Consider the following 27470-nt stretch of genomic DNA (forward strand, 5'->3'; position numbering starts at 1 on the left):
TGGGTCAAGCCGTGTGATCCACACGGGTAAGGCCAATCTGGGCGTGTGGGTCCATTTATCTAAATATTTTTCCCTAGGATTCCACGAGTCGTCTCAAACAACTGTGGGCTTACTGTAGGGTCGGTAAGGGCTAAATAAACCCTAATCTAGATGATCTGATTTTTGATATATTGATCTGATTAGGATACTGATGCACATACACTCACACTATTATCTGCATATATGTTATCTATGTACACTTATATGTAAGCATGTGAGCATGTTAGCCTATTTATCTGTATTTGTATATTTCTGTATCTGATATTGGGGATTGGATGATGTATATTGGAGGAAGTGTTCTGAAAGGCAATTTACGCCTATTATCTGGCAACATGGCTGCATTATATCTGTTATGTGTTGCATGGATACAATATGATGTGTAGGGCTGGGGGTGTTTTTAAACCCCACATGGTGTGTATGGATGGTCGAAGATGGTGTGTAGAGGATGGGAGTAGGATTCTGATTTTTTATTTTTGATTTTTTATTTCTGATTTCTGATTCTATTTTGGCACATCTATGTCTGAATCTGAGACGGGCTTAGACCCGAATCTGTATCTGTCTGATTTTGAATTTCTGTATGTATGCATGCTTAATTCTGTGGGATTATACACTGAGTTTACTTAAACTCACTTCTTTCCGTTTGATCTGTACAGGTAATCCACAGTCTTAGGCGGATTGGTGTAGCGGAGGACTCGACGGTGACCACTTGTTATTACTATTTTATTTTGTTTAATGGTTTTACTTAAGTTTTGGCATTGAGATTTGAGAGGTTATATTTTCTAAGACTCTCTGAACTCTTTTAAACTGTTTGGCTTTGGTTTTGGGTTTTTGGATTTTACTTGCTTATTACTACGATGCTTTTACCTAAAACATGAAACCATGATTTTCTAAAAATGCGAACTATTTTCCTTAAAATCGGGGATTTTTCCTAAGCTTCCGCTAAAATGATACGTACTAAGGTAAGTGGACTAATTGAATATATGTTTTAAAATAAATGAAAGTAATTAAGGGCTTATAAGCTTAAGGTTTTTATAACGCCCCAAAATTTGATAGATTTGTTTCTGTAAATATTGACAATTATGTATCTACTTCAATGGTTAAGTGTTCTGGGTGTGTATAAGGGGTCCCAAGTTCAAGCCATGTCTTTGGCAAATTTTGGCATTTTTATAAATAAAGCTCTAACTGGGTTCAGTAGGCTCTTAATTAAAAGTTGGTAAAATTATGTCAGAATGGGCCTGCGGGTCTAGTGGTTAGAGGGAATAAGGGTTTTTTAGAGGTCTTGTGTTCGAATCTCTATAGTGGCAAGGTTTTTTTTTTGCTACAAATTTCTGCTAGAGTTTGAGTTTTACTAAAAATCTGAGTACTGGGTTAGTGGTAAGAGTTTTGAGGAGAGTTTAAGGGAAGTGATCAGAATTGTTGCCAAAACTAATTTCTTTCTCCAGTTTCGATTTTCTTCACCCTTGTTCTCAAGTTTTGTTGCAGATTTTGTCTTCTTTTTTCCTACGTGAAATCGTTCTCTCCTTACTGCTAAGGTTTCGCAATCTATTATCTCTATTCTCTCTTTGCGTTTGGTAAGTGCAATTAGCATTTTAGTGCTAACTTTGGATTAATGAATCTATTGTTAACCGTGTCGATTGGTGTAGGAGATAATCAAAGGGTTGGAGATCTCTGATTGACGTATAAACTGTGTGAAACCCCGATTATGCGACGGAAGATAATGTTTTGTGATTTTAGCATTTGGTCTTTTTCATGCGTTTTCGTTTGAGCATGGCTTTAAGTGACTAATTTGGCATTATATTGGTTAAATGAAGGTTTGGGAGTGCTCGTGGTCATTTTAGCTTCGAATCAATACCAGGTGTGTACCCGAAAATGCGAAAAACTAGAGTAAAAAAAAGCCAAAAATGATTCTATCAATGCCACACGGTCTTATGGTAGGCCGTGTACAAGGCTATGAGCCACAACACGGCCGTGTGATCGACGAACCAGGTCGTGTGCAGGTGACATGGTCGTGTAATGAGCTGGTAAGGCCATGTGTGACACACGGGCTTGACCTATTGGGCCGTGTGGGCCACACGGGCGTGTGGGATTCTGGGCCAGGCCATGTGATCCACACAGCCAATGCTAAATTGGGCCGTGTGGGTCACACGGACATGTAGGCCCACATATGTAGGCCATATGGACGTGTGAGCCCATTTTTTTGAAACGATCTGTAAGGTGGCACGGGTCGCCTAAGTCGACTGTGAACCTACTGTAGGGTCGGTTAATGTTACTTAGACCCCTAAACGAGTATTCTGATTGTCTGATTTTGGTACTAAGAATGAACTGTGATATCTAAATTGATTGTATGATTTGATAAATTGCCCATTAGCGTGTCATATTTGTATGTTGCATTGCATCAGAGTTAGGTTGATATTTTGGAGGAAGTATTCTAAAAGGCTCTTAAGTCTGATATCTGGTAGCTCAGCTGCAATTATCTAATTATGTGCCGTATTCGGTACAGCATGGTGTATAGGGATGGGTGGGTCGATTTTATCCCCACATGATATGCAGGGTTGGACGGAGTTGGTGTGTAGAGGTTGGTGGGTAGGACTCTGTTAATCTTTTCTATTCTGCATGTTATATCTAACATGGGTTAAGGCCCTAATTTGTGTCTGATACTGTATCTGAGTAGGCTAGGGGCAACACAACAAAGCTATATGATAATACCCAATTTTTCCGATTCGGCAGTTAGTTCGATCTATGATTTATCATTCATGGACGTTGATAAGATCCTTCCGATTCTGTAAGGGGCTCAGGCCCGAACTATATGTAAATATATGACTGATTTTAGATATTGTGTTGTGTGTATATTTTTTCTGTGGGAATTACACACTAAGTTTGCAAAAACTCACACTTTTCTGTTTAATCTGTTCAGGTAATCCCTAGTATTAGACAGATCGGTGCAGCGAATGACTCGATGGTGACCGCTGCTTCTGCCTCATGATAAATTTACAATTTTATGCTTATCATGGTTTTAATTTTTATTTGGGGAAAATTTTGATGTAATTATGGTCATTACGGGTTTTTGTTTAAATTTGAGTTTTTTCAACATTTTATGGTTTTATTGCTAGTAGTAGGAAGACTCGGGTTTTCAAAATAAACAAACGTTTTATCAAAATATTCACGACCACTCAACAGTGCCGAAAGCTTCCGCATAGGTTAACATTTTGGTGATGATAAACTAAATAAGTGACTCAGTTTGAAAACCAGTGTTATGATAATGAAGTGTTTTAAAATGGAAAATGAGGTGATAGCAATTATACGATTTCAAAAGCACTATCATGTGACATCGCAAGATTTGGCCATAACATCCAGACCGGGTTTGGGGTGTTACAATTTTTATCGAGTTAGCCTTGTTTTCAAAATTCCTTCCATGTTACATTACCAAATTCTGCCATAACGTCTAGGCCAGGTTTGGGGTGTTACATATTAGAATGCTCAAGAACAAAATGTTGCATTGTATGCTCAAGAAAGCAGATGTGATTACTCAAAAAAATATCTAGTCGTTGAAAAAAAGATGTAAAGAAAGCATGAGTACTCAAACTGAAAAGAAGTTGGTGTTCTTGGGGACAGTTGTATTTGGAAGGTCCGAGGTAATTTGAGTTTAAGGTTTTAGTCTAAAAATTATCTATCTCTTTCCTACCTTGATCCGAGCCATATTACAACCATATTAAAGACCTGTTGATTTAGATTTATGTGTTGACTACATTAGTGGAGGGAATTACTGAGCTTAACATATGATGGCATAATTAAACTTTAGGATTGCTACTCAATTTAATTGAGGGATGTAAAAATTGATTGGAAATCACTAACTACACATATTTTTGTTGGCATATTAATATTTGAAAATTATTGAGTGATACATGTACTCAAGTTGCATGTTTACAATTTTTTTAAGCATAATTTTGCTAAACAATTGACTATGCGAAGGTTTATTTCATTTGAAGGGATTTTTGTAGAAGCGACTCCTTTAATTCTAATGTAAGATAGCATATATCATCACTCAAGACGAGCAATGAATTAAGTTTGGGGGTGTGATAACTCTAAAATATATAGATATTTACAGCATTTTCTGACGAGTAATTCATGCAAATTCTAAGCATTTTGATTACAAATGTTGTGGTTTTACTACAAATTTGTAAAGTAGGATAAAATTAAAGACAAAGTTTAATTCTTACCTATTTACATACTAATTTTACAGATTTTTTCCAATTGGACACAGTTTGGTGCATTAGAAGAAAAAACAGTCTTGAAGCTCACCTTTTGGATGCTCAATGTTGTATCATTTCCACAGCTTGAGTCATGAAGAAGAGGGTTGATTCATGATTAGCTTTGGATTCCCAATTAAAGAAATAGTGAACCTTGGAAACTTTTTTGACCCAACTCAAGAATTAGGTTGGCAAATGGATAGCATGCTAAGGAGATAGGAGCCCAAACCGTCCACTAAGGAGGAGAAGTGTAATAACCCGAATTTTGCGGTTATCGAAAAAGTGTATTTTCGAGTTTTCGTTACTAAAAAAAAAGATCCATAAATATTTATCAAAAATATTTAAAAAATTCAGAGTGGTTAATTAGAGTTTAATTAAGTGAATTTAGCTTAATTAAGGATAATTGGATAAAATGATTAAATTGAATAAAGTGTGAAAGTTTAATTATAGATTAAAAGAAAATAAAAAGGACCAAAATGGCAATTATGCCATTTAGCATAAGTGAGGCAGCATATAAAATAAAAATCTAAGATTTTTACTTAGATTTTAATTAATATATATATTAGTAATAAATGATATTAAATTAATTTATTATAATTATATTATAAGATATTTATATAATAAACAAATTAATATAAAGACAAATGTATAGTAAATAAAATATACAAGTGTATGGATAAAAATACATACATTTGTAATGCATGTATTAGATATTAAATAGATATTTATTAATTAAATAATTATATTATAAGATTTTATATGATAAATATATTAAATAATAACAAATGTATGGTTATAAATAGATACAAATGTACTAATAATATACACATGAATAAATAAATAATACTTATTATTCAAGTATAAATACATGTGTGTATATATAAAAAAGGGAAAATAAAAAGGAAAAAAGAAATAAAGGAGAGAAATAAAAAAACAAAGCAAACGAAACAGAAAGCAGGGGAAGGAAAGAAAGAAAAAGAGAAAAGAAAGAAAAAAAAGGGAAAATCGAAGATGTGAAGCTTGGAAGTTTAATAGGTAAGTCAATTGAGCCCTTTTTACTTAATTTTGATATTTTAGAAGCTTTGGACAAGATTTTGATGAAATTAAGTTGATATTTTGAAAAGATATTAGATTTTTAGATACTGTTCATGTTGAGTAAAATGATGAAATAAGGGTTAAATTGATAGAAATTCAAGTTAGAAATGAAATAAGGATTGAATTGTAAAGTAATTCATAAGTTTTATGTTGAAGGGCTAATTTGAGGAAATTTTGAAACTAGTTAAATAAGCTAAAAATTTAGGAGTTAAATTTGAGTTGGGATGGAACTTGAATAGAAATAGAGGATGAATTAAGTTAGTAAAATTAATGGAAATTGATTTTAGGACATAATTGTGAAAATGTTGGAATTAAAGTCTAGTGCTGAAATTATGATTTCCAAAAGTTGTAAAGTAGTTTAAAGTGATAGAATAAAGTGTTAATTGAGAAAAATCAGCTCAATTGAGAGGCTAATTGAGTAGGGACGAAATTGTTATTTATTAAAGCTTAAGGGAAAAATGGTAATAAACAACTTGCACTAAAACAATATTGGACAGCAGCAGTAGACTAACTTTGAAAAATCACCATAAATTGTATAAATCGAATTAGAAGATGAAAAAAATATTAAATTAAAGCTTATTGAGTCTAGTTGCTCATAGAAGAAACGGTGTAAGCAATAGATATGTAAATCATGAGATATAATAAATTTTGTGATACAACATCAGAATGATTTCGGGTTCCCCTGTTTTGACCTTGAAAAATCATAAAAAATTGGATAATCATAATTATGGGCTTAAATTTATATTTTTAGAATCTTGAATGAGTCTATTTTTAATATAAATAAACGGGAACATCATTCGAATTTTGTACTAGAACATAATTAATTTTTAGTGAAGAAGGGTCACAACTGTCAGACAGCAGAATAGGGGTAACTTTAAAGAATAAACTGTAATTATTGGCTAAACCAAAAATTCTAAAAATTTTATGGTAAGAAGATATATGAGTCTAGTTTCAGGGAAAATTATCTGATCTTAATTTAGAGTTCTAGAGCTCCAGATATAAATAATTTGATGACTATGACACAGATGGACAGCTTGAATATTCATAAAAGTAAATAATAAAAATTATAGATGATGTTACTTACAAGTGTGTTATATACATTAAGGATGTGGAATGGAGAGGAGGAGAAGGAAAAATATATATGAATATCCAGCTTGCATGGCTAATTTGCATATTTTAGGCTTAAAGACTAAATTGAATAAAAGTAAAACTTTAGGGGCAATTTTGTAAAAATGTCAAAATAATCAAATTGAAGGGAATGAATTGTTTTATTATCTAAATTAATAAATTGAATGAAATTGTCAATTTAATATCGGGTGAAAATTGAGAAAATGGTAAATTACCAAAATGTCCCTAAATCTTGATATTTCTACAATTTCGCTAGGTAAGTTTATGTAACTTGAATTATATTCTTAAATGCTTGAGATTGTATGTTATTGATGTGAATATGATTTGAATGTTCATTATATGAAAATTGATGAAACATTGATATATTTGATAAAATGGGAAGAAATCCCGGTTGAATGAAAGGAAAATTTCGATGGATCTCTGAAAAGGAATTGGTGGTAAAAAGGATCTAGCCCGGACGGGTGATCCTATCCTGATATAGCCCTCCCGAAGAATATGTGTAAAATGGATTTAGCCCGGACGGGTAATCCGAATTAGGGTCTGAATTTAGCCTGGACTGGTAATTCAGATCCAAGCTCATTAGAGTAATTGTCGTTGCAGGGGATTTAGCCTGGACTGGTAATCCCGCTGTAAGGATGAGGTTCGCGGGAGTGTGCTCTCTGATATGAAATGTGTAAGACCATGGTTGAAAGATACGATGGCAACCTGATATGAAATGTGTAAGACCATGGTTGAAAGATACCATGGCAACCTAATATGAAATGTGTAAGACCATGGTTGAAAGATACCATGGCAGCGTGACATGAAATGAACAAGACCATGGTTGAAAGATACCATGGCAACATGACAGAAAATGAGTAAGACCATAGTTGAAAGATACTATGGCATCTTGTCAAAGATAAATAAGACCGTGGAAGAGAGACGCCAAGATATCTGTTGAACAACTAATATTCAGGTAATATGTACCAGATGACAAATAGTTATATGAATTGGTTGTACAAAATGGTTGTGTGAAATGTTTACAGGAATTGGTCATATGGAAATATATGTACAAAATAGTTGTATGAAATAATTAAGAAGATAGATAAATGAAATAAGTATAGATACATGGAATTTAATTTATGTTAAGTTTAATACGAACTATTACCAAAGTAAATATACATAAGATATAAGGAAATGATGATGCATGAAATATTGATATAACGAAATGAATGATATATGCTTATGAAGAAATAGTAAGAGAATAATATATTTTGTGACATGTACATATATAATTATCTTTGATATGTTGATATAAGGAAATTATGTAAGTTGAGACTATTATTGAACTTAAGTGTGATATGTTGAGAAAATAGGTATATCATTGTTGAATTTATATGAAGTATGTGCAAGTATACTAACAATGTTGTTGTATGATGCTTAGACAAGTGCTAAGCTATTGATTGAATGGTAACATGTTTAATTATAAGGAGCATTGAAATGGTAAGTACTTAGATGAAAATATAATTTAAGATTTTGCGATTTTTTTTTATCCCGATTCAATTCCGGTTGGTTTTTAATGTATGTTTGGGGCTTCGAAGGCCCAATAGAGAAACGTTATGGTTATTTTCAAAATATGAATAATAAATGACTCAAAATTATCTGAAAATATTTAGTAAACTCCGGTAATGCCTCGTACCCTATTCCGGCAATGGATACGGGTTGGGGGTGTTACAAGAAGGCCCAACCGTCCATAGAGGTTCCCAAATCAGCCACCCAATATTTGGTAAAATATCTAAAAGCAGCCACAAAAATTCTACATGTGACCGTTCAATTCCCCTCCTCATTTCAAGTTTCTCTCCCATGAATCAAGCATGAAACTAGCTAAAAATAGCAAAGTCATCCACCCTCTTTCCTTGAAGCAAGGGTCGACCATAGGGAGAGAGAATTTCAAAGATCTCATTTGCTAAAAATAGCCAACCTCTTCAATTATAAATACCCCCTAGCTAGTCACTCATTTCATTCATCCCTCACTCACCATCTCTTCTCCCATTTTCTTTCGTTTCACTTCCCATTTTCTAGTCATCAATTCCCTCTTGAAATAGTGTTTGCAAGGCTTTGAGAGCAACCACGTTTGGCCATATGAAAAGCTTCTGAGCTTGGTAGTCATGACAAGAAGAGAAGAACGAAGGAGGAGCAAAGTGAGTTGTGCCACGGAAATACACCAGAAACGACTTAGCATTTCTCTTTCTCTTCAATCTTTTATTTTTGTTCAATTCAAGAAACATGATTGCAACTAAGTTTTATGCTTTTAATATAACAATGATTGCTTAATTTTGTTAGTGTTAGAATGATTTAAGTTCCATAGCTTAGATTGTTTAACTCTGTTAAAGATGTTTTGTGCATTCGATTTGTTTACTCATGCAAGTAAAATTATGAACATGTTTCGCATGCATTTTAAATGAAGGGAAGCAACTGAATTAATTAATTAATCTGATAAAGATTTTAATTAATTGGCACAATACTTATATGGTGTATGTTTTGATCATTTAGTGATTAAATTAGTAATAACAGTAAAAATATTATTACCTTACATAACATTTGTATAATGTTTGCTTATGAAATAGTAAGTTTATTAAACATAGAAATATGCTAGATAGACTAAGTAATTAAATACGTTTAACATTATAACTTAATTAAATAAGGTTAGTAAATTATCAACTTGTCACAAAATCTCTGTAACATCTCTTAACATTGTTTAAATAATTCTATGTTAGGAAGGAAAATTATTCTAACACACGCATACTATTGTGATTAACTCTTAAAACTTGCGTACTTAATTCTTTTGTGTTTATTTTAATTTTGAGCATACTTAGGTTAGTTTTAGTGTAATTATAAATTCATTACACTTTAATTTATCTCATCACCAATCAATTTGCTAAGAATTAATTTTTCAATTCTTGATTTGCATAAACAGTCCTTGTAGAGACGATAACACTTACTACTTAATTACTTGTCAACAATTGTAAATACTTGCACATCAATCAAATATTTTCGAGACACAAGTTTGTACAAGACAGAACACAAACTTATAGGAAAAAATTGACAGATTTAGTCCAGGATAGGCACCTTAAGAATGAGAACCAACAAAGTTTTGATAAACAAAGGATCCAAAGGACACCGCCAAACCCCCCAAGGATCCTAAAAAGTTTTTATACATTAGGATGGAAAATTGACATCCTTCCTATTTTCTTTCCTCTCACTTTTCTTCCCAATCAAGCACACTCAAATTTTATTTTTCCTTCCGTTTTTTCATTCATTCTTCCCATCCCTTTACTTTTCTATCCAACCAAACACACCCTAAATTTTATTTTAATATTTTTTATGTGTCCAGTCCTAAAAAGTTTGACTGAATACAATTCATTCTAAAATCTCAATTATCTTTAATAGAAAATAATTTGTTCTTAAAAGGTTGTATACATTTTAAATGATATATATATATATTCTTCTTCCTTTTATATAAATCATCTTCTTTGAAAAGAATAACATGGGAGAAAACATGTTATTGTTAAATGGAATCTTACAGTAAGTTGATGCTATGCCTAATGCAAATGGAATATGTCATTATCTTTCCATATTTTAATTATTTTCTCAATCTCTAAATTAATTTCTCAATTGTTCTTCACGTGAAGGCATGTAAATGTCACGCCTAAAATATTTTATTCATTTCACAAATTATTGAAAGTGATTGAAGACCCTATACCCATAATTTTATCTTCTAATTTTTCTTTTCATTCTAAAGGGAAAAAATAGAGTGCGTGAGAAAGGAACAAATATCCAAACTAAAATGAATACCAACATCTATAGATCATTATCCCAAATAATTTGTGGAAAGACGAATAATATTTAGTTGCAAAAAGTTTAAAAGATTATTTTTAAAGCTTAAATATAAATTGATCCTTAAATTATATTCTCTTTTTTTTTCATCTTATCACCTAAACTTTTTATTGGTTAAAAATGGTACATAAAATGCTTTTTCCTTACATTGATACCTCTGTCAATCAATTATTATTTAAAGATAGTCAATGATGACATGACTCAATCACATAGTGACATATGATATGAAAAAATATTACAGCAAAATAGATTTTTAGCGGTATTTTTTTGGGGCCTATAGTGACGCTTATAAGCACTGCTAAAACAATTTGTGGCGTTTTGATAAGCGCTCAAAAAAGCCGTATAGATAACGCCGCTAAATTTTATGTAGAATAGAACATGACGTTTAGAGGCACTTATCCAAAAACGCCGTCAAAGAACATGACTTTTAGCGACACTTTTACTAAAAACGCCATTATAGAACATGACCTTTAGTGGCGCTTTTTTTCCAAAAACAATAATATTCGTATTTCCCCCTACTCTCCCATCCGGCTCGTATCAATTAGGAAAAGAATAATAAAAACATAACATAAATGATACATAATAAATATGAATATTTTTATTATTACTTTAAAATGATAATAAGTAAACATTTTTGGTTTAAAATATAATATATATATATATATATATATATAACATGCCAACTTAATTATTTTCAAAAAATATATTTTTTCATAGAAGTTCAAAATAAATTTCATATTATTTATAAAAAAATATGAAATAACTTTTTTTTAAAAAAAATAAAATCTTAAACAATTAAAACATATAAACATATAAACTAATTCTTTATTTATCTCATAAATTCCAAATTCCATATCAATTGTCTCATCTTTTACCTACATAAAAAATAAAAAAATAATATTAAAATAATCAAAAAATAATATGCCAAATAAATGTTAGGGGGAAAATATACTAAGTGTGCCGCCTATCAAATAGGTACCACCAATGCCGCCTATCAAATAGGCACAACTGGTGCCGCCCATCTGACACCCTCTACTAGTATTGCCTATCTGACACCCTCCACCCATCTAAATGTACCATTTTGGTATTTAACCATAACAACATACCATTTTAGTATTTTATTTTATTTTTTTATTATTAGGGTAAAAAACCTTCGCTCCTTTCTTTTCGGTAATAGGATACATGATATGGAATTTCAGATACGTACCTATGTTTACTTGGAATCGTGGGAACCTTTCTAAGAGACTCAATCAGGCGATCTGTAATAACCTGTGAGGTCCCTTTCTTCTAACAGTTCTATACGACACCTTCCTAAACTTAAGTCTGATCACTGATCACTATTACTGCTATCAATGTCCTTAGGTCCTCTGCTTGTGGAATTTGTCCTTTCTATTTTCTCGTCAATTGGTTGTTGCATCCTCAATTTCGAAATCTTGTCCAGTGTAATTGGAGGGGGTCTTGGGTCATTGTTTCCACCTCGGTTGATTTTACTTTGAAGGTGTTTGGGAAAAATCAATCTAGAAAACAGTGTCTTTTAGCTACAAGAGAAGTTTAAAATTATATTTATAATAATAAAATTTAATCGAAATTATATTTGCTTTATATAAGGTGGTTAAGTTAATCTCAACCTTTTTTTACCGAATAATTTTTTTCATTATTCTCGAATCATAAATTACTTTGAGTATGGACTCAAAGTATCATGAGCCAATTATAGAAAAAGAAAAATTGTAATAACTCTCGGTAACAAAATTAATTCTATCTATAATTGAAATTATAAGGTTTTTTTTTCCAAAAATAAAATTCGTTCTATAAAATAAATTTTCACCTCCAGGTGATATACTATAATTACCAAAGTAAAAATAAAACACAAAATGGAAGTGTAGAGTTCGAGGTAAAACGTGGCGCTAAGTTGAGGCTTTAAGAGGCAGATTACAATCTCTCTAGTTTCCCAACTTTTCCTTGTTTTGTTGCCCTCGATATTTTGATATAAAAAACAATTAAGAATAATATAGATTTTCAATTTTCAATCCCTTAATCAAATAAGTTAAAATCAATTTAAATATCTTTCAAATATTTTAGTGTTACAAATACTCAAAAATAAAATTACAAAATACTTTAACTTAAGATCCTTTAAAAATGTTTCTAAATTATTTTCAAAACTAATTTAATGATAAGTATTAATCCTTAAACTTTTGGTATCGATACCCCTCCAAGAAAACTATAAAATCACTTTCTAAATGGATTAAATATCGATACCATCAATACCTTGACAAGTCACTAGCTACAGCACCATCTAGAAAGGTAAAGTATTGATATTTATTCTTGAGGCATTGATGTTAACCTTCAAGATATCGATACTTAATCTTTCTAGCAGGTATTTTTTTTTCTTTCGTATGTATTGATACTATATTTATGGGTATTAATGCTTAAGCTTGCAACTGGCTTTGAATGTGTAAATTTAATGTTTCTAATGACTAACCTCAAACTCTAAATATCAATGAAAAACTATATAAATAGATACTTACACCAATCTAATGAAAAAAATGGAACAATTATCAAACCTCGAAGTTCACACATTCAAAGATTTTATTCTTTTATTCATCTTTTACTCAATTTTATTTGTAAGTTTATACTTTTATTCAAGTGTTTACTTTTTACTAGTGACTCCTTAAAATTTGTAAACTATTAGCTTTGAGAGGTTTTTTTTATTTGCTGTTTATGTTTTCTATTTGTGAGATTATTTAAATTTTTTGGGTAGAAAATTTAACATGGATTAGTGGTGTTATATTACCAATTTAAAAGCTAGAGATACTTTGTTGTTAAAAAGTATCAAATTTAATAGGGTGATCGGAAAAGTCGTTAGTTAAAAAAATTATGGTAGTGAATGTAGATAATTGAAACCGAATCATTATAAATTATTGTGTTAATTTTTAAGGTTTTTATTTTTTAATTTTAATCATCAATTCAACCCTGTTGATCAACCTTTAGAAACGTAGAATAGTTAAAATATTATTATTTAAAAGAATGTTGTTAATTGAACACTTTTGCTAGGTATAACTATTTAACAATGTATAATAACTTATCAAATAAATGTTAATAAAAAAGAAATGGTATGACAAATTTGAATAAAATAGAACAAAATTGTTAAAATTATTTTTTTTATGTTTTCATAACAATTTATTTACTTTTGTTTTCGCTTTATATATAATTCATTTTACATGTTAAAATTTGCATTTTAAATACAGCTTCAAGTTTCTCTTCTCTTTGAAATTATATATATTAAAGGTCATGACTTCAATATAATACTAGTATAATTCTCTCGCTTTACGTTAAATTGATTATTTGTTTGTGTCAAATTATGAAATACAAATATAGAAGTTAAAAATACTCTAATCCTACCTTTCTGATTTAGAAATTTAAATCCTATTATTACCATGGTTAAAATTCTTCTATTAAATTACTGATGTGATATTTTAAAATTAAAAAAAATCACTTGGTAATTATTTAACAATGAAAATAACATTGAAAATGTTTATATGGAACTTTTCTCTTCAAAACGTTCATTCGAATTCATCATGATAAAATAATTTTTTTGTTGGAATATTGTTCCTAAGAAAAATTGGCGTCAACAATTTTATTGAAATAGTTAACAATATTAAATATTTAGACTAATTAATATAATTATAAAAGTAGAAAGATCAAATTATGTCAAAAATAAAACATATAGATTAAATCTCAAGTTTCAGAATAGTATAAGGCTAAAACTGAAATTTGACTATTGTCTTATAATGTTAAAAAAAATACAGCAAGGCAAACCTAACCTAAAAAAATATAAAGCTTCTTATCCATCTCTAAGACCCTTAAAGCATTCTAATTATATATAACCACATAATATTTTAATCAAAAATTAATTATATTAACTATTTAGACTAGTTAATAATAATAATAATATAAAAATATAGGGACCAAACTACATTAGAAATTAAAGTGCAGTAGTCAAATTTCAAATTTAGGCATGATAGAGGGACCAAAATTGAAATTTAATCATCTTTTTAAAACTACAAAAGAAAAAGGGTGTAACGCCTCAAATTTTATGTTTCTGATTTTGCGATTAATTGACACACAAGTGTATATCTGCTTCAGTGGTTAAATGTTCTGGATGTGTGTGAGAGATCTCATGTTTAAGTCATGACTTGGGCAAATTTTGGGTTCTTTTAAATTTAAGCCCTATCTCTACCCACTAGGTTTTTATTCGTTTGATTGTAAAAATATATCAGATTGGGCCTGCTGGTCAAGTGGTTAAGTGGGGTGTTAATGTGTTGGAAGTCATGTGTTTGATTCTTGGCGTGGTTAAAGGGGATTATTTTTGCTCGGTGGCGTTTAAGAGTTTGAGTTTCAGTAGACAATTGAGTGGTGGATATGTGGGGGTTGGTGGAAAAGTGGGAGGTTATCAGAAAATCTGATTTGGAACTCTACTCGGTTCTTTCCTCTTTCCCCAATTCTGACGTTTTGCTTATCTCTTTTTCCCTCTATTGAATCTGCATTTTCTTTCTCCCCTTTTTTTTCTTTTTCGAATTCTATAGTTAAGATCATCTCTTTTTGTGTTGCGTCCCATTGTGTGTGTTCGGTAAGAATGATTTTTGTTGCCTATTGTCGATTGTTTCTTGGTTAGTTTCTAAGGAAATCGTTTTGGTACTTTTGGTTTAGGCGAAGGACAGTAATCATTTTGTGATGCTGCAGAGAGTAGAGCATTAGGAACATTGGTTTATCATCGGTTCTAGAGTGCATCAAGGTTGGTTGAACATCATTTCAGAACCAGGTGTGTACCCGAAAACACAGAAAACGAGAATTGGTGAACACTAAAAAACGAAACTGTCGACGCCACATGGGCGTGTGGTCGCCTGTGTGGTAGGCGTGTGACAGTACACGGGCATGTGATTGACGAGCCAGGCCGTGCACGCAAGACACCGACGCATGACAAGGCCGTATGACGGTCGGTGAGGCCATGTGCGAGACACGGGCTCAACCAATTGAGCCGTGTGTGTAATGACCCGAATTTTACCGATACTGGAAAAGTGTAGTTTCGGGTCTCCGTTTATGAAAATTAGATTCCTAAATATTTATTAAAAATATTTATGAAGTTAAGTAAGTGATTAATTAAAGTTTAATAAAGTGAATTTAGCTTAATTAGGAATAATTAAGTAGAAGGATTAAATTGAATAAAGAATAAAGGTTTAATTATAGAATAAAGAAAAGTGAGGGGACTAAATAGGCAAATAAGCCAAAAAGGGGTGACAAATGTATGGTTAAAATAAGTTAAATATGTACAAATATAAATGGTACACATGTATTATACTTGTGTATTTACTTATTATATAAGTAAAATATTAATAATTAAAGTATATTATATCAATATTATTTTATATTAATTAATTAAATAAATAAAATTTATGACAAGTGTAAGGTGATAAATGAATACATGTGTATTAATAAATATACACATGTATAAATAATAAATATTATAATAGTTTAATAATAAAATAAAGAAATGAAATAAAGAAAGAAATGAAAAAGAAAAACAAAACAAACGAAACAGAGAAGAACAGGGGAGAAAGAAAGGACAGAAAGAAAGAAAGGGAGAAAAAGGAAAATCAAGGTTTTGAAGCTTTAAACTTTAAACTTTAATAGGTAAGTCAATTTAGCCTTTTTTTACTTAATTTTGATGTTTTAAAAGCTTTAGAACAAAGTTTTGATGAAATTAAGTTAATATTTTGAAAGTTATTAGATTTCTAAATATTGTTCATGTTGAATAAAAAGATGAATTAAAGGCTAAATTGATAGAAATTCAAGTTAGAAATTATATAAGGATTAAATCGTAAAGAGAGAATTAAGTTTTGACATAGTAAGGATTAAATTAAAGGGAATTCAAAATTGAAGTTTTATGTTGAATATGAAAAGTTGGAAATTACTTTAAAGTAAGTATAAAGATGAAAACTAGGTTAATTTTGAAGAAAAAGAAAAGTTATGGTGATAGGACTAAAATGGAATTTATGAAAAAGTTACATGGAAAATTCGAGAATATGATATTAATAATCTTAAATGTTGTGTTAATTTTTCCGTAGCTAATATAGTACCGCAAGTATCATCGAGGAAAGGGAAAAAGAACATGGACGAGGATATCGAGTGGACTCAAGAATTACGGTTTGTATTTCTATAAACCGAATCTAATAATTATTTGTTGAATTTATTATTTAGTATCAATGGTAATAATAATAATAATTATTATGGTATTGAATAGAATAAAAATTCATGAATTATATGTGATTATTAATATTGGATTGAATGTGTGATTAGTGTGTGATTATTGAGAAATGAATTGAAATATTTACTAATTTTAAACATCGAAAAAATGAGTGTTATTTAAAAGAAGACTGAAAACCCTATTAATAATGTCGGGCTAGTCGGATATAGTTGGCATGCCATAAGATCAGTGGAGTTAGGGATATTCCAACTCTATGTCGATGAGACACTTTATGTGTCGCCAAACTGTGACTGTTCCGGATTCGTTTTGATGAGGTACTTTGTGTACCGTTACTGTGACTATTACTGTTACTGTTACTGTTACTGTTACCGTTGCGGTGTATTCCAGCTTTGACCGATGAAACACTGTATTATATCCCTGGTGTGTGGGTTGGATTTGGATCCGTGTATCCGTCCAGGTCCGAGTCATGTTAATAGGGGTAATGAAAATTATTAAAGACTGTCAGCTACTAAATAATTGACTATTACAGAATAAACGATTGATACTAAATAAATGAATATTACTGATTAACCGATTATTACTGTTGACTGACTGGTACTGAACAATAAGGATCAATTGGTTGTTACCAAAGAATATTGACTGTTATTGAAATGAGATAGTACAGAATATTGAATGAAAGGTGAATAATCAAGGATATCAAAGTATGAATGTTATTAATTTATTATTTATTGACTGAAATGTCTAAAAAGACTGCTTGATTGCATGACAGATGAAGATTACTGTATAGTAATGAAAGTATATTGAAGACCGATTAATAAGGTTTTAAAGCTAAATAATGAAGAGTAGATGGTTGAAATATTAAGATTCTAAAGTAATGCTTAAAGTTTAAGATTACATGAATGTTGATTGTTAATGAAAGTAAATGTTATATTAATTGTTGAATGATGAAATGAAAGGTACAAATGGACAATGAAGGTAGACCGATTCAAATGGTAAGGTTTATATGTTATTAAATTAAGTTAAATGACTATAGTATAGAGACTATGAAGTTAAAGTTTAAAGCTCAAATGTATATATGAATGATGAGTATTATTATTTAGCGATTTACAAGTTTACTATGATTATTATATGACTTAAGTAAATGCTAAATTTCTTATACTATTCAGTAATTTTATTTATAGAAATATCACTGAGTTTATACTCAACGTACGGTTGTTTCCGTGCGCAGGTTAGGTTAAAAACAGATCGTCAAATCAGCATCTTAAGCCGACCCCGAACTCAAAAAGGGGAAAGCATGTTAATTATCGGTAGTGGCATGTACTTAGGATGTCTTAAGTGTGTCATATTGAATCGTGATTGTAATAGTGAAATAAGTAAATTGATAATTGATAATGATACGTGATAAGTGTTTAAAGTTAAGTATTAGATAATATATAAAATGCATTGGATTGGTATTTGTATTGGTTGTGAATTGAAATTTAAAGGGTTAGTAGCTTGCAAAACGAAGCTCATCATAAGTCTACACGGCCAGATCACACGGGCGTGTGATCAGATCATGTGAGACACACGGCTCGCGCACGGGCGTGTCGTTAGGCTATGTGTCCCCTGCATCCAAAATGTTCTCCCATTAGTTTATTGGAAATGCTACACGGGCTAAGCACATGGGCGTGTGCTTTGGCCGCGCAAAATTAACAGATTCTAAAGAAAAACAACACGGTGATTCCACACGGACGTGTAAGAAGGGAACAAGGGCATGTCCCCTAGGTTACACGGGCGTGTGACACTGTTCATAAAATGGAATTTTTAAGTTTTCACAAAAATTTTTATAAGCTTCCGATCGAACCCCGGTTGGATTCAAATGATTATAGTAATCAATATAGGCCCATTTAAGATGCAAAATGGCATAATTTTAATTTATGTATCATAATTATCCCTGTTTAATGCATAAAAGTATTGTAAGGACTGGTAATGCTCCGTAATCTTGTTCTGGTGACGGGACAGGGTTAAGGGGGTGTTACAGTGTGGGTCACACGAGCGTGTGGAATTCTGGATCAGGCCGTGTGGAATTCTGGACCAGGTCATGTGATCCACACGGCCAAGGCCAATTTGTGCCATGTGGGCCCACACGCCCAGGCCACATGGGTGTGTGAGCCCAATTTTTTGAAATACTCTGAAAGGTTGCTCAGGTTGCCCAAGTCAACTAGGACCTATTGTAGGGTCGGTGAGAGTTACTTGACCCCTAATTTTGTGATTTAACTATGTTTATATGTGCTTTAGCATGCTCACCGGTTTGTATGTATGATCTAATAATTTCTTATTTGCATGCCATGTATTGTATGCTACATTGCATCGGAGTTGGGTTAATGTATATGGAGGAAGTTTTCTGAAAGGCTCCTAAGCCTGATATCTGGCAGCACAGCTACAATTATCTAATTATGTGCCGCATTCAGTACAACATGGTGTGTAGGGATGGGTGGGTCGATTTTATCCCCACATGGTGTGTAGGGTTAAACAGAGTTGGTGTGAAGAGGCTAGTGGGTAGGACTCTGTTTAATCTCTTCTGTTTTGGATACTTTATCTGAGATGGACCAAGGCCCTAATATATATGTTTGATTCTGCATCTGAGTGGGCTAAGGCCTACACTAATTTCTATAAGGGGCTCTGATTCAGACTGATTATGATTATGATCTAATATACGCCTATATGCATGTTTTTCTGTGGGGATATCACACTGAGTGGTGAAAACTCACCTTTTTTCTGTTTAATCTGTGTAGGTAATCTCCAGACTTGACGGATTAGTGAGGCGGAGGACTCGTAGGTGGCCACACGTAAATATGTAGAATATTTTTTTCTATTACATCTAGTTTTTAATTATTTATTTGGAGTTTTTGATGTAATTCTAGACTTGGACTGTTTGGCTTTCATTCGGGACTTATTACGGTTTTGTGATTATTTAAACTGCAACTCATCAAAATACTATTTTCTTAAAAACTAAAGTTTTCGTAAATAAAAATGATTTTACTTAAAACTAATTATTAGGGTTTCAAAAGCTTTCGCGTAAAAGAGACGGTTTGAATCAAATCAATTAGAACTCAGATTCCTGAACCGAGTAAAAGCTGATAAATGGAATGATTTGAAGGTCAATACGTTTTTCTAAAACACTCTCATGTGACTTCGTCAGATTCGGCCATAACATTCAGACAGGGTTTGGGGTGTTACATTTAGTGGTATTAGAGTCAGGTTGCAAAACTCGGCTGTGGATTTGGGTTTTAAAGAAATGATTTCTAAATAATTTGAAATATTTTTTAGAAAAAAGTATTTGGCACACTGAGTCTCCGATGCCGATCGTATAAGTTTCTGAAACTCTGGCTCTTTTGTTTACTTGTATTTGTACATTTGGAAAATATTTTCCAAGACATGGGTAAAATTAACACTGTTTTGGGGAAAATGTCTTACAGATTTTTTTCCGTAAGACATTTTCCATCTCCTCTTCATCCGGGAAAAATCCTTCTGCCTTCCTTCCATTCTTCATCTTCTTTCTTTCTTTATCTCTTTTTGCAAATCTCATTCCTCTTTTTCTTTCTTTCTCAAGCAAAGGCAAATCTCATTTCCCAGGCAAAGGCAAATCTCTCTTTCTAAGGTACGGCATCTTCTTGTTCTTTTTTTTCTAGGTTTGGGTAAATTTCGTGAAATTCTTGGGGCTACAGTGGAGAAAGACATGAATCGAGAAAAAGGAAATAAATTGTGGTGGATGATAAGAGTCATCTTTTGGCTAAATTGGGAACATCCACCACTATTGGTGTGCTTTAGAAATATTACTATCATTAGGCATTAAGTATTTGACTTTTGATCTACACACGATAATATTACTATCATCCTTTTGTGATTCTTTCTGCAGGTTATGTTTTCTTAGTTGATAATGCTATATATATGTACCCAAGGAAATATCTTTTCTGAACTTTTGGGTCATTTTAATTCGTGATTTTCATGATGAAAAGCATTTAACTTTGTTTCTAATACTGGAAATACATCTCTTGGCCTTTATTTTTACTTTGATCTTAGTTCTGGAAATGATTCGACATTAGCTTTAAATAAAAAGTGCATATCAAAGTAAACAGGAACTTGAAAACGCACAATTCGGTCTGGAAACACTGATCTAACCTTTTTTTTTAGTCAGAGTAGGGGATTTCACCTTTTTAGTGTATGAATTATGGACCAATGTTATTTATCCATTATTTTAACCCAATAGTTCTGCAGCAATGAAATTTACTGTTAATTTTCTAGCTGCAGGTTTTTTTCATTGATATTAGCTGCAAAAAAAACCACATTCTAGATAGGCTTAAAGGTTTTAAATAGAAGATTTAAACAAATTTTTGGTTGTTTCAGGTTGCCAAATTTTTTAGCTTAGAATTTTACTGGTTGTTTAATTGGAAGTTATCGGTTGCCTCAAATTTTTTAGCTTAGAATTTTTATACATTACATGAACTTCCGTTTTTGTACTTGTGAGCAGAACCTGCTGGTCCTTTGTGCTGTTGATTTCCTTTTGTGTGTGTCTGTGTGCGTTCCTGCTAGTCATCATGGTGGTGCTTGTAAAGTTTTGTAACATGTATTCATGTATTTGGTACTCGAAACTTTTGGTTACCTATGTGAATAGCTCACATGTTTTTCTGCGTTTTTTGGTTCTTTTGGCAGGGTTGGCCAATCTCTCAGTCACGGGTTAGATTCATTCCTGCAACTTCAATCAGTTGATATTATAATTTATTACTTTATACTCGTCATTTTTATTTATCGAACACGCATAATATGATTAATGGCGACACACATATTGTGGAAGCAACGACCTTGATCTCAAAAAAAAGATGGAGAAGCAATTTGTGGACCTTTTAACCTAAGAGTTGAAGTTGCAAGAAGCTGTCGCCGAAGAGCACATTCACTATATGAACATTACCTTTGGTGAAGCCAAAAGGGTGGTTTCCCAATATCTAAGGGAGGCAGAAAAGTGTATTGCAGCCATAGAAACCTGCGAGGGAGCCAGAGAACGGGCTGAGGCATTGCTAATCAAGGAGAGGAAAGTTACCACGATATGGGAACAAAGAGCTCGACAAATGGGTTGGGAAGGTGAATAACTTTCTACACAGTTCATATGAATTATCATAGTCTCTAGAATTTGATATTTATTGAAGATGGAAAGCTAAGTTGCTTGTGCCTTGAGCAGTGTTGTTAGGGCAAATGGCCCCATTTATAGTTGCCTTAAAATTCCTTGCAAGTATGTAAACAATTTTCACCTCTAATTTTTCATACTATTGTCTGCAATTTCTTCACTTTAAACAATTTTCTTGAATTATTTGAATTAGACACTTGTGTCTGGCACATTTAGGTCAATGTTAGATAGGGGTAATCAAAGTCCGGATTAAATTGCTATGTTTTAAATAGATTCCTAGAAATCTAAACTTGGTAAAAGTATCATAGAGATCTTTGTATTAAGACTGTATTGTATTCTGCTCTTTTATTCAAAAAGTGGACAATTTAGTTCTTTTATGTGAAATCAAATAGTAAATTAATCTATTTTATTAAAAATTTCATCTATTTCTATAGTTAAAATTGGCATGATTGTCAGAATAACCAGATAGTTATGTGTGCTTTATGTTGAACTACAATGACCAGTTTTTAACTGTAGAAATAGGTTTTTTCCTTTGCTTCTTCATCTCCTCTTGCCGTACGTCGATTTCAATCGTTAGAAAAAGCTATTCTGTACGCAATTTCAAGTGATATTTTAACAAAAGAATTCATCTGCTCTTTAATCTAATACACATGGATTAATTTGACCATTTCTTTAATAGATGGAGCGAATTGTAATCTAACTTTTAATATAAAGCTTCTATGATACTTTTACCAAGTTGTTTTAATATGACAATTAACTCTCATATCTGAATCCTAAAATAGTTAAGATCCACTTATATTTAAATATAATCCATGTTCCCCCACTTCTAAATGGCATGGACCGACAGAAGGAAAAAGCTTTTGTTTTTTCCTTTATCAAGTTAAATTAGTTTATATTTATGTAAAGATAGTATTGTATTTCAAATACAAGAATAAGGTTCTAATTTTACTTTTAGTAGTGTGTTTCTACATATCAAAACAAAAAATGGAGTAAAGGACTATGAATTTGTCAAAACATCCATCATTTTCTTTTTTTCCTTTTTTTTTTCCTTCTTCCGAGTATCCAACCAAACAAAAGGTAAAATATCAAATTTAGCTATTAATATTTATATTTTTGTCAATTAAATCTAGTCTTTAATTTTAAAAAAAAAAAGTCAAATTTAATCATTAATTTTTTAAAAAATAATTGAATTAATTCGTTTTAATAGAAATGTTAGCTAAATGGTTAAATTTTAAATATGAAAACCTGCATGACAGTCTACGTATACTAAATTTAATCATTATTTATTTATTTATAAATAAATTCTTACAATATATGTAAAAACAATTTAAAATATAAATTTATTAATATATGTAAAAATAGATTTTCCAGAAAATATTTTCAGAAAATCTGCCAAACAATAGAAAATATTTTACTTAGATTCATCCAAACACCAGAAAAGTAAATCATTTCCAGAAAAGTAAATCATTTTCCAGAAAAGTAAATCATTTTCCAGAAAACATTTTACTGGCAAACAAACGGAGCTTCTATTTAGAATTGTCTGAAAATATGATTAGAATATTCTAAAAACTACTTTAAGTAGTATACCACACCAAAAACACTCTAGAAAGTGCAAACTGAAAACTATAGTGAGACTATGAATCGCAATAACAGACTCTAAACTTCTGATACTGTTCTACATAAAGTGTCTATTAATAAATATTGGAACTGTAACTAATTCATAAAACTGTTAATACAGATAAATTCTAAATTTTATGATAAGCACACGTGATACTCGTAGACAGGGTACTAGAGGACGTGGTAGGGGCCGTAGAGGAGCTCGAGCTGAGTCCTTGGTATCTGATACTATTCTGAATCTAGATACTAGTGAGACGCCGGTATCACCTGCGACAAAGATTGGGTCTGGGTCTCATGATCGTGTGGCTGTGGACAACACACTGTCTCAGACCATGCTATGGATTTTAGAGGGGGTCGTTGGGCCCAACACTACATATAGAGGCCGTGGGTCGATTAAGAAACGACTCCGGTCTAATGAAGCTGAGTTATTCAGGGGTGTCGTTGGAGTCACCCTTAACGTGGTCGAGTATTGGATGGAGGCCATGGAGAGAATTATGGACGACCTGGATTTTACTGCTGAGCAGAACCTTAAGGGGGTTGTATCTCTGTTTCGTGATGAGGCGTACCAGTGGTGGTTAACGGTTAAGGAGGGCACTCAGTCTGACCGATTGACTTGTAATTATTTTAAGATTACGTTTCAGGGTAAGTATGTAGGGGCCAGCTACATTGATGCTAGGAGGCGTGAGTTCCTTAATCTCATCTAATGAGACCGTTCAATGGTCGAATATGAGGTTGAGCCATTATACGTGAGGCATGGTGGCAACTAAGTATGAGCGTTGTATCCTGTTTGAGGATGGTCTCAGGGATAGTTTGTGAGTTCTGATAGCTCCACAGAGGGAGCATGATTTCTTTGTTCTAGTTGAGAAGGCGAAGATCGCCGAGGAGGTTAAGCATACTGAGCGCCAAAATCAAGATAAAGGAAAGGCTAAGAGGGATTCGAAACCTTCAAATTCTAGGATGAGGCCTAAGAAAAAGGCCAAATCTGATGGGCCAGTGAGAGTTGGGCCTCCTGCTACACCTTCTAAAGGGCGCTCTGTGGACACTGTAGTAGACGCCATCCTGGCAAGTGTTGGAGGACTACTGGTGCATGCTTGAGGTGTGGGTCGATTGAGTACCGTGTTCGGGATTGTCCATTGAGGACCAAGCTGATTCAAGCTAAGGGTACCGATACTGCACAGCCACTGAGGGTAGTTCAGCAGCCACCTAGGGGCTGAGGTTAGGCCAGGGGTGGTAATGGTATAGGCCGAGGTCAAAGAGCACCGGGCAGAGGTGCTGGATTGACTGAGGCGAGGCAGCCTGGACTGGTTTATGTTGCACATCGCCGTGAGAACCGAGATGCTCTGGACGTCATCACGGGTATGTTCTTAATTTTTGATGTACCTTATCTTGAACTGATAAACATAGGCTCTACACACTCCTATGTAGCTAGCACTGTGTCTGAAACTTTAGGGATTTTGGTTGAGAATATTTCTAGTGAGATGATTATTGTGAGTCCTTTAGGGCAATCCATTCGAGTTAGTAAATTATATAGAGATGTTTCATTAGAGGTTCAAGGGACAGTATTTCGGGCTGATCTGATGGAGTTTCCGTTTAGGGAGTTCGATTTGATATTGGGGATGGATTGGTTGGTAAAGCACAGAGTAAGTCTGGATTGTGCGAAAAAAAAGGTTGTGTTAAGAACCGACGAGGACAACGATGTAATTGTGATTGGGGAACAATGTGACTACCTGGCTAATGTGATCTTAGCTTTGGTAGAGGAAAAGTTGGTTCAAAAATAGTGTGAGGCTTTCTTTGCCTACATCAGTATTTCTGATTCTTGGGACTCTTACAGTGAGGGATTTTCCACATGTGTTTCCTGAGAAGTTACTGGGGTTACCTTCGAGCCGTGACATGGAGTTTGGGATTGAGCTATTTTTTAGCATAGCTCCGGTGTCTATCGCCCCTTATTGAATGGCACCGAAAGAGCTGACGAAACTTAAAACTCACATTCAGGAGCTGTTAGACCGTGGGTTCATTCGTCCCAGTGTGCCTCTGTGAGGAGCACCTGTTCTATTTATAAAGAAAAAAGATGGGACGATGAGGATGTGCATCGATTATCAACAGCTGAACAAGTTAACGATCAAGAACAAGTACCCACTTCTGAGGATAGATGACTTATTCGACCAGTTTAGAGGGGCTTCTGTGTTTTCTAAGATTGATCTGCATTCGGGTTACCATCACTTGAGATTCAAGGAGGTCGATGTGCATAAGATGACATTTAGGACTCATTATGGTCATTATGAGTTCTTAGTGATGCCCTTTGGATTGACTAATGCGGCAGCAGCATTTATGGACTTACTGAACTGAGAATTCCAACCCTATCTAGATTATTTTGTGGTGGTGTTTATCGATGATATTTTGGTGTATTCTAAGTTTAAGGATGAGCACGATGGGCATCTGAGAGTAGTATTGCAGATTCTGCGAGAGAAACAGCTGTATGCAAAGTCCAGCAAGCGTGAGTTCTGGCTCTGAGAAGTAACATTCTTGGGAATGTGGTTTTGGCTGAAGGAATTCGTGTTGATCCTCGTAAGATTGAGGCTGTGTTGAGTTGGAAACAACCGAAGAATGTGTCTGAAATTCGTAATTTTCTAGGGCTGGCAAGATATTATCGACGATTCATAGAGGGGTTCTCCTTGATCGCACCTCCGTTTGACTATGCTTCTGCTTAAGGGAGTTCCTTTATTTTGAACTGATTCATAGCAGAAGAGTTTTGATAAGCTTAAGACTGTTCTAACTCAAGCTCCTGTTCTGATACAGCCTGAGCTTGGTAGGGACTTCGTGGTTTATAGTGATGTGTCGTATGTGGGTCAAGGTTGTGTTCTGATACAAGACGGAAAGGTAGTTGCTTATGTGTCTGGACAGCTCAAGACTCATGAGGCTAATTATCCTACGTACGATTTGGAGTTGGAAGTGGTAGTCTTCGCTCTAAAAATCTGGAGGCACTATCTGTACGGTGAGAAGTGTACTATCTACACTGATCACAAAAGCCTCAAATATCTTTTCACTCAGAAGGAGTTGAACCTTAGGCAATATCGATGGGTTGAACTGCTTAAGAATTATGACTGTACTATCGAGTATCATCTTGGTAAGGCCAATATAGTGGCTGATGCGTTAAGCCGTAGGGCTATGACCGATCTGAGAACGATGTTTGCTCGACTTAGTTTCTTCGATGATGGGAGTCTGTTGGTAGAACTTCAGGTTAAACCGACATAGGTTAATTAGATCAAAGATAAACAAATAGGGGATAAGTCTCTGGAGTTGCATTTCTGTCAGGCTGGGAGTGGTGTTACTACATATTTTGGGATTAATAAGGATGGGGTATTGTATTTTCACGGTCGAATTTGTGTACCGAATGATGGGGACTTGAGGCAGTCTATTCTGAGGGAAGCGCATAGTAGCCCTTATGCTATGCATCGCTGCGGGAACAAGATGTACCAAGATCTGCAAGAATTATTATGGTGGCTAGGGTTGAAACGTGAGGTTACTGACTTCGTTGCTCGCTGCTTGACTTGTTAGCAGGTTAAGGCTGAACATCAGTTACCTTTAGGTTTGTTGTAGCCGGTTAAGATACCGTTATGAAAATAGGAGTGAGTAACGATATATTTCATTTGTGGGTTACATCAAACACCCACTAAGAAGGATTCTATCTGGATCATCTTGGATCGATTGACCAAATCTGCGCACTTCATCCCAGTCAGGACAGACTTTTCTCTATAAAAGTTAGCTAAACTCTACATCTCTGAAATAATGAGGCTTTATGGGATACCTATCTCGATCATCTCTGATAGGGATCCTCGTTTCACGTCTCGGTTCTGGAAATAAATGCATGAGGCTCTGGGTTCAAGGTTAGACTTCAGTACTACTTTTCATCCTCAGACAGATGGTCAGTCAGAGAAGGTTATTTAGATACTAGAGGACATGTTGAGGAGCTGTGTTATCGATTTTTGAGGTAGTTGGGAGGATTACTTGCCTTTGGCGGAGTTTGCTTACAATAACAGCTACCAAT

The 27470-nt window shown here is 33.2% G+C and overlaps 1 protein-coding gene and 1 long non-coding RNA gene across 2 annotated transcripts; both read left to right on the forward strand.

Annotated features, from left to right (window-relative positions):
* The first annotated feature begins 19987 nt into the window (after positions 1-19987).
* LOC121227885 (uncharacterized) lies at positions 19988-22004 on the forward strand. Its single transcript, XR_005925410.1, has 2 exons — positions 19988-20287; positions 21340-22004. It is a non-coding gene; the product is annotated as an uncharacterized lncRNA (long non-coding RNA).
* A 3497-nt stretch (positions 22005-25501) lies between these two features.
* Positions 25502-26980, forward strand: LOC107943255 (uncharacterized). The gene is made up of 6 exons (XM_016877003.1): positions 25502-25697; positions 25791-25899; positions 26057-26111; positions 26222-26377; positions 26474-26662; positions 26738-26980. Exons 1-6 carry the CDS (start codon positions 25502-25504, stop codon positions 26978-26980), a joined length of 948 nt encoding a protein of 315 aa, XP_016732492.1.
* Positions 26981-27470: the final 490 nt, after the last annotated feature.

The sequence above is a fragment of the Gossypium hirsutum genome, chromosome A04, assembly GCF_007990345.1.
Source record: "Gossypium hirsutum isolate 1008001.06 chromosome A04, Gossypium_hirsutum_v2.1, whole genome shotgun sequence".
In the NCBI taxonomy this organism is placed as follows: Eukaryota; Viridiplantae; Streptophyta; class Magnoliopsida; order Malvales; family Malvaceae; genus Gossypium; species Gossypium hirsutum.

What these genes read in the sequence shown, in the direction of transcription:
- LOC107943255 (XM_016877003.1), top strand. Translation starts at nt 25,502, where the DNA reads ATGAGGATGTGCATCGATTATCAACAGCTGAACAAGTTAACGATCAAG. An exon ending in ACGATTTGGAGTTGGAAGTG is followed by an intron (nt 26,378 to 26,473) that starts GTAGTCTTCGCT and finishes CTTTTCACTCAG; the next exon opens with AAGGAGTTGAACCTTAGGCA. An exon ending in GTCTGTTGGTAGAACTTCAG is followed by an intron (nt 26,663 to 26,737) that starts GTTAAACCGACA and finishes CATTTCTGTCAG; the next exon opens with GCTGGGAGTGGTGTTACTAC.